Genomic DNA, 17974 nt, shown 5'->3' on the forward strand with positions numbered 1-17974 from the left:
CACTATGCCTGGCTGTGTAACGCACAGATACTCCCATCTGGATGTATCGACGTGTGAACGGCACGCATGCGGTGCTTGCGAAGACCGGGCAACTCGTCCCATGAGTTGCGACCTAGATTAGAAAACAAAGCCGGTCGATGAACTGAAAGCACAATTAGACCACGTTGTGTGGCTGCAGAGTGAAATAAAATTATGATATGAAATGAAAGCTGATCGATACGCCGGTTGGTATACGGCCGCACGTGGAAAGGTCGATGTTTTTACCGGTATTGCGATCGATGTTTTGCGCGCGTAACGTTTGTGCCATCAGCGTGAGATATGATGCCGCCGATGGCAGGATGTCAGACTTGTCAATGTGCGTGTATGCGCGCATGTTTCTGCGCGAGTGTGCTTGTTTATAGCAGGTGGAGGCAGCCTGGAGGACTACAAAGCTATCTGCACACGTAATACCAGTTCCTAATCGGACCGCGCCTTTTTCGCCTTGTTAGACATCGCGGTTTGTCGCTGTGCGTGGGCGCCAGCAAATAAGAAAGCGCTGCTAAGCGCGCGAAGCTTTAGGGTTTAGACCTTCCATTTCAGTTGACACATATAGCTTTAGCTTTTAAGAGGTCTACCCGGTTTCAGGGAGGTATAGAGTATTCTGCCCGCCAGCCTAAGCCCACACAGTGGCGTGGTTTTCTCCTCGGCCGTGCACTGTAAGAACAGGTGCTGCGCAGTCATCATTTGCCGCCATAGTAATCGACTGTGGAACTGTATATTCGTGGAACTTCTTATCGACCTGATTCTCAACGAGGGCGCGTACATTACTCATGCGAGGCAAACACGTACCTCTGCATGCCGCGAGCCGGACCCAGCTCAGGCTCGGTACACGGTAACTGGAAAAATACCTCCCTCCCCTCCCCTCACTCCCAGCTGTACTATATGTATACAGCGTTTTTTTTTCTACGCACAGTGAAAGCCTTTACTTTTTATATACGCTTTATATACGCTCAATAACCCAGGCTTCGTTTAGGTGAGCGAAATATATGTTGGTCATTCTAGTAACGACCGCCTGGCATGCTTGACTTCTGAGAAATGGTCACTGCGACAGGTGAGCTCCGCTTTGCTTATTGAGTCTTGAAGTGTTATGACCAGAAAATGGTGCCCGTATTAAATTAAAAACACAACGGCGCTCGAAAGGAAATAGGCACCGGTATAGGCGCGATCAAACGAGGATGTGGTTCTTTCTGTCATGCGAAATGACCATTCACGTAAAAAGCGCTACTCAAGTAGCTTTCATCGGTAAGGCACGATGGATGTGTGTCGCCTTTCCCTACAAAAGAGAGCTGCGCTAGAGTTAAGAAAAAATTGTCCCAGAACCGCTAATTACATCCGTAAGGAGGTGGCTTCGTATGCACGTGAGAATATTTTTATCAACCCATTCCACAGTAAAGGGTATTTTATTGGGATGAAAATAAATAACTTTGTCACTGTGAGGTGGCTATGCCTACTTATTTGCACTGAATCAATAAAGAGAATAATTAAGGAAAAAAGAACCAATGAAGGACTGCGGAAAGTATAAAACCAACACCACGGGACAAAGTCTAAAGCCTTCGGCGAAAAGTTCGGTTCGATTTCGAAACAGAGCTAGTGGAAAACGGAAAGTGGTAGTTTCACCAGCATGTTTCATACAAACGTATAATATACGTATGCAATAACATAAGTAGTTGTGGAATCAGTACACATAAGCATGTCGCTTATCTCAAAGGTGCGTTCAAGTAGAGCTACTCGGGATGTGCTGGTTTTGATGGCGAGTGACGTAACACCTAGGCAAGCGAAAAAAAAACAAAAGCTCTTCGCAGAAAACCACGTATAAAATGAATTGAGTTTGTAAGCTCAGCTTCATCTTGCACATGGTTCCGCTGACGTGTCGTATAAATATCAATCGCTGATCATGCGCACGTTGAACTCAGTGCTAGGAAGGTCCAACCTTGGTAAAGCATTTGTGGTTGATTAGGCGCGGTATTCTAGCGTCATCTAGCATGCCATCGCCGAATGACGGGTGTGGCCTCCAAGATTTCGATGCATACCGTTGCGTCTTTTCCCACTTTTTTTTTCTTCACGTGATTATACACTTGGCACACAAGATGCTTCCCAAAAGATGTCAGGAACCAGTGAAAACAATATAACTAGCCGTGGCAAGTAAAATTTTGTGTGGTTAGACATATTACACGCGAGAGGCTTCATACAAGATGCTACACGAACCAGTGAAAGCACTACGTATGACTCATTACTGCGAGTAAAAGGTCGAACAAAATCGACGTGTGATATCAAGTCGAGCTCTAGTCGCTATTTGTAGTGTGCTTATGTGTTTGCGAGACTCGAGGAATAGTTAGTACAGGGCTTTGTCGTAATGGCCACATGAACAAACGGAGAGGATGTGCGATTAATTAAAAATGACGACTTGGCGTAAACTGATGCAAATGTTCGGCGGCTGGTTAGTATACCTTTGGCAAGTTTATACTGCGTCGATGAAACGGCGTCGTGCTGACTTGCTGTTGTTATGATTTCATTTCGCTCATAAACGCTATGGAGGTACTAGCCAAGAATTAGGTTGATAAAGCAAAATGGCCGGAGACATTAAAATTCACTTACAGGAGGTTGTCTCGGTTTGCCTCGAAAGGGGGCAGCTTTATAGTATTTCTCAGAAAGCACGGCCTATCAATGCCTGCGCATTGCTAAGAAAAAAAATCGAAATTAGCCTAAAATCAGTTCCGGTTAAAGTAAGCGGCATGTAAGGCATTCATGAGCCCGAGACACGAAGGGTGCAATTAACACGCTTGGTGTTTTCATTTTCTTCGCTAGTATAACCATCATTTTCCCGCAAAATAAATGCAGAACCGAGTCGTTAAAGAATACTGTATTCATTAAAACCAGTATCGCTATTTAGCAAACTTTTAGATAGGTGAACACGTAGGCACTTCTTTGCGTTCGTGGGTATTCTCAACCCGCATGCAGAGGGCTTGTCCACAACGAAGCGCATGATGCTGTGCCTTTGTCAAATAGACACTAAAGAGTGACGCTACATCAGTTTAGACTGTTCTTTCAGAATGCTATTGTGGTTAATGTCATAGTAAAAGAGTTATATAATAATGAATCCATGCTTCCACAAATATCTTTCCGTGTTTCTATAAATAAATCTGTTATTAGAATAAAATAACGTGTTTCATTTCGTAACTTCTGTCGCGTCACGTCCTCCCGGTGTCTGGCGTGCGACGGAAGGTGGCGTGCTTCCTCCCCGCTTTCCTTCCTTCCTTGCGCGCGCGATATTGAGCCGCCATCGTCAGTTCACCCTCGTACGCTTTCACTCGCACATGCACCATGCGGCGCGCGGGGACGATCTTATCACCCTTGGACCTTATAGGGAACATCACGGCGACGTCAGACGGTAGAAATGCGCCTGGAGTGTTCATGTAATTGCTATCGCAATAATAACAGCGCGAGAGACGGGGACAAGCGAAGAAAGACACACACAGCGCTGATTTCCAACAACTTTATTGATGAAGATATACACCGGGTGTCCCACGTGAATTGAGCCAATCTTTAAAACATATACAAAAGCCACGTAGCTGGACAGAACCAATGTACTGTTGTTTGCCGACGCTTGGAGATACTCAGATTATTTTTTGCATGCCGCCCAACTCCTCCAATATTATAATTAGATGAAAGTGTAAATGAGAAAAATTGTGGAGCAACATGAAAAACTCCCGGTACTGCTTTCTGTTGCTCAATGCAACAGTGTTTATAATATAAAGGTGTCTTTCGAAGCATGAGAGAAGCCCGCGAGTACACGCTAAGTGCCTCAAGCGGCAGTCGCGTGGCAATTTTTCGCAAGCAAGCACGCAAGCATAAGCTTGCGTGCGATCAGCATGTGAACTGATGTGAGTTCAGACCTCCTGGTGCGAAACACGCGAGAACGCTTAGTCAGATACAGCGGCATCACGAAGCACTACCAGCTAGGCAGGCGGATATTGCTCCCCCCTCATGCCAAACTGAAACGTCGCCAGGCAGTCGTCTGGCGACAACTGCAGACACACACCTTTCCCTGTGCAGTGCGATTGCGGCACATTCTCCCCGCACAATACCCGAGTGCTCTTTGCAAGTTATGTCAGGCAACTAGAGCGACGCTCTCGCACATGTTGTGGGAGTGTCCTGTTATGTAAGCTAAAATGGCAGTAGGTTCGGAGGCTCTTGTGTCGAAGTGGGGCACCGCCCTGCGGGGCTGCGCCCTCAAGATGCATGCGTGGGCAGTAAGCACAGCGGGCCCGAGACGCGTCGAGGCTCAGGCCTCGAACATCTGAGCTCGGGGCCTTAGACTGTGCCGGATTTTCAATGAATGTGTTTCCATCCATCCATGTGAACTACGCGAGGTCAATTCGACGAACTGAAACATGTTATGAAGCTTGCAAAGCCGATGTTGGGAGGTGCTGATCGGGAATACTGTGCTCGGCTCGTCAGCGATGCTGCAATTTGCACTTCCAGTCGGCAGCGTGTTAAATCAGCTACGTTTTTAATGTAAGATGGGTTTTGCGTCTAGAAGTTTCCTGGTTTGAAACGATCGAATACGGAAATGTGTACTGTAGCCGACATCACTGTATACGCGCAAAGTTTAATAACTGCCCAAGACGCAAATTAAGTCTGCCGAAGAGTTGTCTTTGGGCTGAGTGGCACAGCGCCATCTAGCAAAAACTTTCAAATTATTAATCGTGCCATTTTTTTTTTCCTTCTCTCACTTCGCGCATCTCTTGCACCGCAGCTTTCGCGCTTCTGCCGAATATAAATGTGCCGACTCGGCCCTCACCGTCGACGTTACTTTTTTTAACGGCACACCTTTAAGTGAACCTTCGCCGCTCACAATGCCGCCGCCGTATATTTAGCACCTTGAGAGAATCAGAGCGCCAGTGACCCCAGTGGGCCGGCCGCTCCTTCGGCTCGCGCGACGGGGCGGCCGCATCGGATCGCGCACGCCAGCAGCCCGACGCACGCAGCGTGGCTCCTCCTCGACGGGGGGGTCCTCGGGCTGTGATCGATGCCGGGACGGCTCCTTGGGAGCTGCGCGTACCCGGTATTCATGCGGCGCACGCGGCCGCCACCTGTGGTCGTGGTCGTCCTGGAAACGCGTGCCAAGGCCAGCCCGAGAAACGCGTCACCGCGGTCACGACGAAGAGCAGAAGGGACGCGATGACAATCGCCGCTAGACCTGTCAGTCCGCTATTTATTGGCTTCTCGGGGGGGGCCATTCTCTCCCTTCGTCCCGGACTCTTTTTCATTGCGACCCGCTTCTTCGTTGCGTGTCTCGGGAACGCATCGAACGGACAGCTCTGCGAGCCGGCGGAGACCGCCTCGCACTAAAGCCGTGCGGCGTTGCGAAACCTTTGGCGTATTAAGCTGCGAGGGAATAAAGTGGTTAAACTGCTGGCGTGCAGGAAGGGGTCGCGATCGCCGAGAACGTCACATATCGTTTGTCTAGCGATAGTGGTAGGTAAGCACGCGGACAGATGATTTCGCGAGCAAACGTTACAGGCGAACCGCTTCGTTAAGTCTGTCCACTGTTGGATGGCGCTGCACGGTTTTGGAGTGACGTAAATTAAGGCACGAAAGAGGGGCCTCTGCAAGGACCAGCGGAAAACTAAAGATCGCGCCGTGGTGGGCCCCTCTCCGAGACAGAACAGCGCATGGAAATTGCGGACGTTGACAACACTTAAGTACGGGTGAAGGGAAAATGGCAACCCAGAAAAATAGACACTGTAGGCAGAGAAGCGTCCTGCTTCCGCTGGCTTGTATGCTATTATACTGTGTTGTTTTATGCTTGTTTTCATTTTTCTAGATGACTAAAAATCACGCTAGCTAAGTAGATGCTCTTTTCTTAAGAGTGATTTATAGATATCCGGCATAGTCAACTTTTAAATTCGCGCTGGAATGGTATGCAAAAGATCATTAATCGCACTGAAGCGGTAGCTTCCGCCGTTTATTAGTGCAATGGGCAGACGGCTGCAATCTATCGAATGACTGCCATTGTTTGGCACAGGACAATGCCTGGTCACATACCATGCCTCCGAGGGGAATGAAAGGAAGTTACTTGCCTGAAAAAAGATGTTGCCAGGAAACGTGAGCTGCACTTTACGACGCATTACTGCGGCCTTCTCTGAGGCGAAAACAACGAACAAAGTCTGGCAGATCTGTCATGAATTGTACGCTTGAACAATGAGCGCGATTGCTGCTCCGTTTTTCGGGATGAGCTTGTCTCACGCATTTAAGCTGCGCTATAGTCTCCGAAAAAAAAAAAAGAATCGTAAAAGGGAAATTTTTTTGATGTCCCTTTTCTCTTTCTCGTTATCTTCAGATTGAACAAGAAGTAATATGAGCTTCTACTATCGTTATTTTGCCTTTCTTCAGGTACAAGGCCCTCCTGGGGTTAACTTCCCTGATTTTGTAGCCTGAAATCGAACTCTATTATGTGGTAGAAGACTCGAGGTTCATTTCTTTTAGGCCAGGTTGAACATTAGAATTGTGTGTGATGCTTTGAGACCGCACATAGTTCATTCATCCCAGGGATTTGTTGTTGGCCATCGTACATTGCGGTGTACTTTCCATGTCTTCTGCTGTTGCGAAAAATGTTTGACGGGGCGCTCGCGTGACGTCATATTTAGCCTAATTGTACCATAATGTACAGTGGCAGTGGCAGTTGGATTAATATATAGGCGTCGCTGCAAGCGCGTATGCATGCATGCAGTAATCTCAAACGTACTGCGCAGACATTGCGCAGTGTACTGCAGAGCTGCGTGTTCCTATGCAGCACCACATCCTACTGCTCAGCGGGTGTATGTGACGCGACGTCACCTTTTGACTGAATGTGTGTTTCGATGGCAGAGCAAGGGAAAATGAATTGCCGGTTGATCCAACGGCCAGTGGAAAACACGAGCCCGCTTCGAATCGATCTGTGACAATGTCTCCGTTACGAAGCGATAGAAAAGAAAATAATTTTGGATCGACCAATGAAATTCGCCAGTATATATATAGATTACCCTTTTCGGTCTCTCTCGGCGCTTATTTTGCAGAAAAGAAAGGTGACTCTTAGCGAAGATTTTGTAGCTGAAGGCTGAGTGTCCGTTTCTCAACTTCTCCCGCGCTCGAACAGGGGCAGCGCTGAGTTTACGTAACAGTAACATTTCGTAGGTCTTACTTTTTAGATTCTTGTGTCCATTTTCTGCACGAAAAGTCCATTTTCTCTAAGGTTCTGTGCAACTTGCATGCATGCTATCCCCCCTTTTTTTACTAGCAATGAATGATGAAATACATCTGTTCGATTGTTCCTGCGGACCTGTCTCGAGAACTCGAAGCATAAATCGGCACTTGCTTTCTGCTACAACCTGGCTCCCTCGCATAGTAACTCTGCTTTTTTCCCGTAACGCTATTGCAGGTGTAACCTAAGTTTAGCTCGACTTATATTTTGTATTTGTTGTCGCTTTAAGTATCTCCACAGCCAGGGTCGGGCTCAAACTTTCCATGCAGCCAGCGAGCACCGTCGTGCCCGCGACCCTCGTCTGACCCGTCGCTCTGCTTTCAGGGCAGCCATGACACAGGAAAGCGTGAAGGTCGTGGTTCGGTGCAGGCCGATGAATGCCAAGGAACGGGAGCAGAAGTGTCAGGTGAGTGGCCATACTCCGCTCATGCTGCCGAGTCCGTGCTCCCTTGCCCCGTTTTATCAATGCAGCTGTGTTTGCGGAGGGAAAGCTATAGTAGTAGACGCACGCAGCGCTGACTTTCAACAAATTTTGTTACTTAAAAAAAATCGCAGCCATTCCACTCGGTGAATGTAGCCTACCAGCGGCCTACCAAAGCACACCACTGCGCGTAAAAGTTTACCTTTTTTGGGAATTTTCACTTCCGCGTCTGTAGACTACTCTGCGAATACGCACAATCGCTGCTGTTAGTGGCTCAACCTGGCGAGGTGTCCAAATTTAAACGCGTCAAGCGTCTCAAGACGCTGGCTTGCCCGCAGGAGATTCGTAAGGGCATTCTATGCCGCTTGTCGATGCGTGCGTCCGTGGCGTAAACAAAGCAAGATAGGCGTCCGTGGCGTAATGGTTTCTATGTCGTGCTTCTGTGCTAGAGGTCCTGTGCTCGAGTCCTGCCGCGGATCATTTTAGTAATGTTTAATTATTTATGACACAGTACTTAGTTGAAAATGACGAATTTACAAAGCCGAAGAGACGTTTAAAGCCATGGCAGAAGTACGAAGTTTAGGCAAATCAATGTACTTCCCTTAATTCCCATGCTGGATGAACCGCCCCGATTGCAGATACCGTAGACACTAGGGCTATTTTCTGTTTCTTCTTTACCTACACTTGGTGCAGGCTCGTGTAGACGAGTGTAGTGCAGGGCAGAGAATATGACGTCGTGTGCTGCACTTGGCTCGCTGGGCTGTAGCTGGTCGGAGCAGACAGCGCGTCGTCTTCTGTATCAGCAAGTAAAAAGCGCCCGACTCCGGACTCTGCCTGACTTCGCACTTACTGGCTGCGTATACGCCTTTGCCTGAAATTAAACGCCATATACGAGCTTAATTTCATCGACAAATCTAGACTAACTCCAGCGAAGCACATCGCGAGTGCGTAGTGCACGAAGACAACTTCTCAATGCGTGCAATACGGCGTGGAGTCTGAAACAGCCAGCACCATCCGTAAGATAATTCTATCTTCTTTGAAGATTAGCTCACTTTCCTCTGTGACACCTGGTCATGCCAGCAATTAAAAACAGTCTTTGCTGCGAATATCCACTATCGCCGCTATATCAGTGCCGGCAGTCACTACACTAGCTACACTCGTGTAGCCAGTGTAGGTAAAAAGTAGCCCAACTGGCGCCAGGTTCCCTCGAGATGAAATTATGTATTGGGTGGGTTTTAGCTTTCCTCTTGCTACACCAGGTGTCAGTACATGCCTTACTGGTTTGATTTGCCTCCTCACAGACGGCGTGGGAGTTTTGAGGCACGGACATTGAAAAATGTATGGGAGGGTAGACGTACATACAGTTCCGCTGTAAAAGTTGAATGTCAGCCATGTGTGCGTCTGCACCTCTACGTCATGTCTTGCTCGAACTGTACCTGTTCCCTTGAATGTCGTTAAGGTCATGTCCATACAAGTATAATACGCGAAATCGGAAGCTCGTTGCACTTCTGCAGACATTACTTCGCTCATAAAAGGGATGTTATTGGGCGAGTTGGTTCCTATATAAAATAAGAAAAAAATTGTACGAAAACACTGTCACCGGCAAGACAGCAAAGACAGAATATTACCTTGAGTACCTGTGCTGCTCTGTCTTGTCGTCTCCTTTTTTTTGCGCTCTTTTAATTTATTTTGCTTTACTCGGTGTTCCTTGCGCGCGACGCCACTATTGAGTAGCGACGGCTCATCAATGTATTGTCGGTTGTCTCTCACTGAGAGCTATTCCTCCCCCCTCCCCCCCCCCCACGCACGCACACACATCTTTACCTGACCCAGCGAACTCACTCGCGCTTCATGTTCCTTCGACGGTGAGGCGTAAACAATCACGGCACTCATGGGAGTCCGCTAAGGGCGTGGCAGTTGCGCTATTTCCCAGTTCAGCTTCTGTTTTCTTTGTGAAGTTGACTGTAATTTATTACACTGCAAAAAATGGCAGCGTCAGCTTTTTGCATGTCTTAGAGTTTGTACTACTCTTATAGCGGGCCTTAGGTTTTGCATTACGATCAGCCGTCTGACTCTTTCGGTTAAAGATTTGCTCTAATTTTTATAATTACTACCTCTAGGTAATTTTAATTGTATGCCGCTGTAACAAAAGATTCTAATAAAATCGCTTAATTATCGCGCTTTCTGTGTGCCTAAAGAACCTTGGACGCATCTTATGAAACACTGCGCAGCTACAGGGGTACCATCGTAGGTCGCTCTTCCTTCTTAGCTGCGTGGCTGCATTTCACATCCACATTCATTTCACACAGGTAGCTCTTGCTCTTCTCATCGGAAACAGACATTTGACCTGAGTTCCAAATTCTTTTCGACAAATGGATAAGAAGAAACTCGGCGAGAAATCCTACAGCGCATTTGGCATACTCTTTTGCGTCGTGAGACTGCGTTCATGCAAGGAGCTTGGCGTACTCGATTGATGTGCAACAAAGCTTTGAGTATTTATTCGTGTGCACGTGAACAATTGCGGAACATCTTTCGCTTGATTCACGTGACGAAGAACGCGGCATCAATCTTGGTACGCATGAACCAAATCCAAACTGGAGTGCATCACGCTGTGCATGAGTGTATGAATGGCCTCCGCGACACGTGGAGCTAACGTGTGACATCACGCAGAACGTAGTTCGGATCGACTGCGTGGCCGGCCAGTGTACGCTGACGAACCCGGCGGACCGGTCGGCCCCGGCCAAGACCTTCTGCTTCGATGGGGCCTACGATCCCAGCTCGACCACCGAGCAGATCTACGACGACATCGTCTACCCCATCGTCGAGGCAAGTGGCCAGCTTGTGATCTGCGTGATGGCTCGATTATGCATGCGCAACGGCGTTCAATGCCTGACGTATGCACGGCACGAATGACAGACGCCTGCTGTGAAACGCTGCGAAAAAGTTGAAGAAAAAATATTTCGCAGGTTGACCTGCTATCAATAAACACTATTTTGTGCATCTATGTTGATAACGGCAGTAAGAATCGCTTTTCTTTGTTTGACGCGAGATAGGCTGGCACCTTTGGCCGCCGGCCGCTTGAACGAGAACGACGAAGTGCGTAGTGGTAGGCGCGGCTCTCCGAGTGTCAGCCATTATTGAAAGAACACCGTTTTGTCAAGGCCTCGCCTGTAAACTTCGTGACGATATGAGAGAAAGCGTTATTGTTGGAAAGGTGGAGAGGTCAAAGCGTAATTGAATTGATATAGTGCCTATGGATGGATACTTTCTCTTTGACACGCAGAAAATTTTCCCCCGTACCCATGCACAATCTCGCGAGCATATCAAAAACAACAAATTATATATATATATATATATATATATATATATATATATATATATATATATATATATATATATATATATATATATATATATATATATATATATATATGTTGTTTTTCATATGCCCGCGAGATTGTTGTGATGTTCGCACGAATATGGTTCCACGCATTGGCGATTTGTGTGAAAGAGGTAATAATACGCATATTTGCACGAGCATTTGATAAATCTCTGGTAAGAGATGTGGTCGGACGTCCGATAGGTTTGCGTGACAGGGCTGTTAGGTGGCAGAACATTATAAATTTTGTAAGAAAAAGCAGAGTTAAGATATACAGCGTAAAAATGGGCAGAGTTTTTATACGTAATATGCAGGCTTAGCCTGTACATGCTGAATTAACGCAGTCTTGAATGTGCCCACAAACGTCGCAAATACCCGCAACGTACTTACACAAAGTTGGCATCTCTGTAACAACAGGCAGTATGAGGAGGAGCCCACTTCTGTCATTCATCGACATCGCGGTCGACTAGTGCAGGCCGCTACTTGTAGAAGCAAACTTTCAAGGAATCTGTGCGCGCACGCTGGGACTTCTTTCGAGCCACGGTGAACGCACCATCTAAACACTACGCCTGCAATTCTAGTGACGACATGGCTGTGTTCCCGTGCGTTACTGCTATAGTAATGGCTAAGCCAATCAAATTTAGACGTAAGTGGTTTCATTTAGCGAGGCGATGCTCCGTTTAGTTCGTTGATGTTTTCGTACGTTGCAGACCTAGTTTACGTGCACTAAGAGATTAAGCTCTTCTTAACGCAGCTTTGTGTCCGCTAATGACGTAATTCCGAGGGACGCCCGACGAAACGTACGACGGGGTCCTTAGGTGTTCCTACGAAATGCTCACGAGCATGTTTCGGCTAGAAAGTGAGAGCACGGTTTAACCTCTACGTGTCAAGCTAGAAAGAACCAACATGCCTGTCAGCTGCTTTCCATGGCCGCTGCGCAGACAGCTGCGTACACAGCCGGCGCATCAGTCGCGCCAGTGCATTGGGTTCAGCAGCTGGCCGAGCGAGGATGTTGTAGGGTGTTGTAATTTATCCATTTTTGCCTGCTGTGCGACGATGCAGGCGCTCGTCGACCATCCGCCGATGTCATGTTTTTTGGCAAAATGCAATTTCCAGGATTATTTGGCAGTACCATGCGTCCGATGCGAAGCGAAACAGAGTAGCTTGAAAGGCCATTGACAGACATAAAAACCACAACACACGTGGCGCTGCTGAGCTTCCCAGTATGACAGACCAACTATCTCGTATTACTGCCTTGGTGGTGATACACACAACTAATGACTAGCCTTATAATTTTCTTGTATAGGCGCCTCTTTTTCAGATTATAAAACCTTTACACATTGTAAAATCCGTGTTTGCATAAACATATAGTGTCACTCCTGTGTCCCTTTGTTTCCGTCGCTTCTTGTGTACTCGACCAGTGCAACGTACTGAGCGTCACTGCATCGCATTCGAGGCGCAACGAGTGGTCCCCTTGATGCGTCGCAGAGCGTGAGCGAAGGCTACAACGGCACCGTGTTCGCGTACGGCCAAACGGGATGCGGCAAGTCGTTCTCCATGCAAGGCACGCCGCGGGTGCCTCAGCAGAAGGGCATCATCCCGCGCTCCTTCGAACACGTGTTCGAGGCCATCGCGGCGGCCGACTCGTCCAAGTACCTGGTGCACGCCTCCTACCTCGAGATTTACAACGAGGACGTGCGGGACCTGCTGGCCGAGGACACGCGCAAAAGGCTCGACCTCAAGGAACATCCGGACAAGGGCGTCTACGTGCCCGGTAAATGCTCCGCGACGCCACATCGTCAGATAACCTAAAGAACTGTAGATCCTTTTTTTTTGTCGAAATGTGCGAAATACATCGAGTGTAAGGAAATTTAATTAAAGGGGAAAAAGGAAAGCTTGTTTTTCGGGAACTTTTTCAGCAATAGGTTTGTTAGCTTTTGGGAAACACTGCAGACAGAACACAGAAAGCGAGCTTCGCCTCAAGTTACCCAAAGCTTCTTCTATAACTTGTACAAACAGCTCTCGTAAAGTGTATCAAGCTGGAGTACATTGCATTTTCTCTACATTATTTGTTTGGTGCACTGCAGCCGTAGACCACGTAGTGTGCCAGTGCGCAGCCGTGGATTTTGCATCGGCATTTCTCTGACCATGTTGTTGTTGTGTTCTGAACTCGTGGCTGATACCCACTGTGGGGGAGCAGCCTCGAATCTGGTATTATATAAAAGAAAGCGCGTTGCGCATCAAACTTGTTTGTCGTCTTATGTGCCTGTTCTAATCCAACAAATGGCGCCTGTTACCCATCATTCAGTATTGGCCGAGGACATATAGCTGAGAACTCCGAGTTCAAAAACGAAACTCGCCAAGAAAAAAGTGTTTTTATGGTTTGTTGCACTATCGTCCATAAAGAATTAGACAGCAGACAGAACTCCGAACAGAACACGAGGTATGCTTGACGAGACCCTGACACCGGAATGTACCTAACAATTTACCATTCGATGAGAAGAGTCACGAAGGAACACATTCATAATCAAACCTCAATGAAGACATATTTCTCACAATAATTTAGTAACTCTTTGTAGACAATCTGTACACTACTCGTGGCTCATGCTTTCTCTATAAGCTTTCTGTACGTACCTTACGAAGGTTGAATGTATAATTTCCAAATGTTTACGTAATGTGCAGTCGCACAGTCTTCATAGATGTCGATACCTGCAATGATAAAAGTATCGACGAACTTTTGAAAAGCCTTTTGTGTGTGTAATAGGCAAACGTATTTCGTGAGCCGTTATTACAATGCTTGCAGTCTCTTGAAGTGTAGACTTTTCAGTCACAAATTATGTGCTAGTGCTCATAAGCTATCCAAATTGATATATTTGCTTGAAATATGGCGCCAAATTGGTGCCAAATCTGTAGAAAAGATTTGGACATTAGCGCGAATGTTGTCACGTTTTCAACTGTGTAATGGTTGTTAGCCGGTGAAAAATGGTAAGCACTCCCCCCCATAAAAAAAAAGCAACCAATGTACGTGTCAATATATATGTCATATCGGCACAATTGTCATAATTTAAAAATAAGTGATAAATAAGTTATAAGTGATGTGCTATGTATTGAAACAAGCTGAAGTACTTGTTACAATTAGTTGTACTTGATTGTTGAGTGAAGCGCCTTCTGATGCAAGAAAGAACACTGACAACAGGGGTACAGAACAACACATCAATCTTGTCAAACTGACTTGTGCCGCTCCTAAAATGCTGTCGTTTTGCATTACTGTCAGTACTGAAGCGACTTTAGTTTTTTTTCTTTGTTAGCAGGGGGTCACGTTTACGTTGAGCGTTAGGCTCAATATTTTTATCTAGGTGACACTACAGTCGAACCGTGTACAACGAAACTTAGTGATGAATTCTTTGTAATCGGACGCGCGAAACTTACTGAGTGAAACTTGCTTAAAATAACTCGCTCATAACAAACTGGGCGTTGCATATATAGAACTCTGGGCATCCGCTGGTAGCATCACCAATCCCTTGTATGTGGAGTGTCGCCTCTCCCGACGCTTCAGAACGCGCGGAATGTTGGCAAATTCAAAAGTTTCGTGTCCATACGGAGGTCGAAATGTGTAGCGTCACACTCAGCGCGTCTCCGCGTGTGCTGGGCGTGCAGGCCTGTCTCTCGTGCCGGTGCACGACGTGGCATCGTGCGAGTCGGTGATGGAGCGTGGCTGGCGCAACCGCTCGGTGGGAGCGACGCTAATGAACGCAGACTCGTCGCGTAGCCACTCCATCTTCACCATCCATCTGGAGCAGATGGAGCTCAACGCCCGCAACAACATACGGACAGGGAAGCTCAATCTCGTCGACCTGGCTGGCAGCGAGCGACAGACGAAGACAGGTGAGCGCGTACCCCGTTGTGCGAGGACAGTGGCTCCCATGTGACGGGCACATGTGTCTCGAAGGCGTTGTTGTTTTGTTTGAGGGTACGTTCCGCCGGAATTTGCTCCGCCGGGGCACCGGTGTAGTGCTTCAGTCGGTCTTACAACGTGTAATTTATGCGCATAACGCTCAACAATTTATGTTCAACAGAGAGAGAGAGAGAGAAAAAAAAGATTATTTTATTTCTGTTTCCTGTCGGAAGATTTCGTACTACGTTTTTAGAAGACGTTATTGAAAACTCGCTTTCAATACACTTAACACGTATAACTTCGTACAGCTCAATACAGCTTCGTAACATACTTATGGCTCATCGGTATATTGCCACAATGCAATTATCGTAAATAAGCAGAAACACTACCACAAGGAATGAATAAAGTGTTCAACGTTTATTGGCCGACTTTTGTTTGTCCCAAGAGCAATGCACTAACTCGTCGGCGATGATCGTAAAACAGGCACAATAGCAGCTGACAAAATTACACTAGGAAGCGGCTCTCCACGGGCCGCTATTTTTTACATCACGCAGAAATTTTCTGACGAGCCTCATGTAGCACAGCGAACGTTCATAAATAAGTTGGAAGCTTCGAGTTGACCACGCACTCAGCCATACCATAACAGCAAAGGGTCGAGAACATGGTAAGCGTGTTAATTCGGGCAGGTAATGGGACCAATTGCGCGTCGAAACGTTGTAAGATAGGAATGCGCACTAGCAGCGATAAGAAAACAAGAATAAAACGCGTCACTTAGCAATACGTCGCAGTTTATCTTAACATGTCTTCTGATGATGCGAACTGCGGCAGTGAGTGCCGTGGGTATACAGGCAGTGAAGAAAAAAAAATGCGTATCCAACGTAAACGTTAGATTCTATGCGAAGCTTTATTCAAGTGAAGCTTCAAGATTCAAGCGAAGCTTTATTGAAGCAGTTAATTAAATGCTATACAAATATAAATGCAGTGCACAGAACTGTGTTTATTTTTGTCCTATACACCATGTAAATTCGTGCAAGGTTTATATTAATGCATTACCCCGTTCACACGCAATTCCCAGTCCAAACGGCAAACTATCCGGATCCACACTTTGAGAGATTTATGTATCAATTTTACTAAGGCACTGTGTTATGTTTGTCGATGGAAAACTGTGGATGAGATGTGTGTGCATGGTAAAGTAGGACACATAGGGAAATACATTTAGGGTTTGATACATTTCCGCTCTCCCTTGAATGCCCCGTGCGCGGAAGTGAGGAATGGAAGGGTGTCGAGGTACGGCGTCCCAATTTTGGGCGTTGGTTCCGTCCCGCGAGTGAACCCTGTTCCCACCAGGGGCGAGCGGGGAGCGCCTGCGCGAGGCGACCAAGATCAACCTGTCGCTGTCGGCGCTGGGCAACGTCATCTCGGCGCTGGTGGACGGCCGCAGCAAGCACATCCCTTACCGGGACTCGAAGCTCACGCGGCTGCTGCAGGACTCCCTGGGCGGCAACACGCGCACCCTGATGCTCGCCTGCATCTCGCCGGCCGATGTCAACTACGACGAGACGCTGAGCACGCTGCGCTACGCCAGCCGCGCCAAGAACATCCAGAACCGGCCGTGCGTCAACGAGGACCCCAAGGACGCGCTGCTGCGCGAGTACCGCCAGGAGCTGGAGCGACTCAAGCAGCTGCTCTCCGGCGGATCGTTCATGGCGACGCCATCCGACGCCACGCCGGCCCAGGCCGCCTCTTCCGCGACTCCCGAAGGTGAGCCGTGACACTTCGACCCACACCATGGCAGTTGTGCAGGGAAGCGAGTCCTCGGGAGCATTGTACAACCTGCTGTGGTGAGGTGTGGACATGGAGTGGCGTGACAGGTCCGGGCACGCGAAGAAAGAGCGATAAGAAACGAAGAAACGATGACAAAAAAAAAAATAACCACAGTGTACCTGTACCTTCTAAATCTTTGTTAGGTTCGCCTTCTCTGAGATACAGAAAGCCGTGGCGGCCAGTTTGTTTCTCTCAGATGTCCAGGTTACCGCATGTGCTCATAATTTCGTTTGATGTTTACTAAGAGCATCGTTTTCTTTTTGATGTCATCGGTTTTAGTGTTTGCAGTTTCAAATGCTATAGAAAAGCCAAGTGGGTCGTGTGATTAAAAGAGAAAAAGAAAAACAATTCAAATGTTTTCCCATGGAACTAGGAGTGATGAAGCACTGCAAAAATTTTGAGACCATATGGCGAGGGGTTGGGTACATTAAGTGCAGCCTGCTGCTTATCTCGTCTCTCAGTAAGAGAAGCTGATGCTGCATTAACGAATCAGCTATAGAAATATGACATTTACGAGAATGTGGACAAAATGCGCGGAACAAAAGGCTGAACATCGAAGTACACGAGCAGACGTAGGCACTGCAAACAGTCAATGAAAAGCAAATCTAGTCCCTTATCGTTCGCGTTTTCTCTACACTCTCGACTGGTTCAAACACCGATATTTCGTTGTCGCTAAATGAAATGCTGCTGTCCGTTTCGTCAGTTTGTCGCGGTTGTTGTCCTCTGGAAGACAGCACGAACGTTAGCAGAGGGGTATATGAAAAGCTCTCAGGTACCGGTGCTGTCATTTTGCGGCCCAATAGAAAATATGCGCACGCAATTTCTCCCGAATGTGGAGCTGTTTTCGAATATAGATGTCTGTTGATATTAGCACCGTATAAGGGTTGATACTAAACGCTCAAATTAGTGCTTTGCCCTGTTCATTGCGCTGGAGGTCGTTTCGAGCGACATTCTACCGCAAGACCGCACCTCCTGGCCTTTATTGCTGGCTGAGACAGTGGCATTATATCAGTGGATACGATGACCCTGATTGCTGAGGCGCCTCTTAACGCCGTCTTCTTTCACACCCCTACAGAACTGCCGGACAGCAACAGCGAAGTGGTAAACCAGCTTAAAAACGTGAGTTATCCAGGAAGGGTAGTCTTTTGCGAACACAGGTGTGAAATCGGCGTT

The 17974-nt window shown here is 47.4% G+C and overlaps 1 protein-coding gene across 8 annotated transcripts in view; it reads left to right on the forward strand.

Annotated features, from left to right (window-relative positions):
• LOC135911165 (osmotic avoidance abnormal protein 3-like) overlaps window positions 1–17974 on the forward strand; it is a 58795-nt gene that overhangs the window by 28749 nt on the left and 12072 nt on the right. For 5 of the 8 annotated variants that reach the window (XM_070526432.1, XM_070526431.1, XM_070526433.1 and 2 more), the window contains 6 exons: window positions 7607–7688; window positions 10374–10529; window positions 12571–12856; window positions 14740–14967; window positions 16325–16738; window positions 17877–17920. In XM_070526432.1, the coding sequence (XP_070382533.1) occupies window positions 7614–7688; window positions 10374–10529; window positions 12571–12856; window positions 14740–14967; window positions 16325–16738; window positions 17877–17920 (1203 nt within the window). In that variant the 5' untranslated portion in view covers window positions 7607–7613. Of the gene's footprint in view, window positions 1–7551; window positions 7689–10373; window positions 10530–12570; window positions 12857–14739; window positions 14968–16324; window positions 16739–17876; window positions 17921–17974 lie in introns of all 8 variants that reach the window. The other 3 variants (XM_070526434.1, XM_070526436.1, XM_070526435.1) reach the window with 3 other exon arrangements.

Source organism: Dermacentor albipictus, chromosome 9, assembly GCF_038994185.2.
Source record: "Dermacentor albipictus isolate Rhodes 1998 colony chromosome 9, USDA_Dalb.pri_finalv2, whole genome shotgun sequence".
NCBI classification, from domain to species: domain Eukaryota; kingdom Metazoa; phylum Arthropoda; class Arachnida; order Ixodida; family Ixodidae; genus Dermacentor; species Dermacentor albipictus.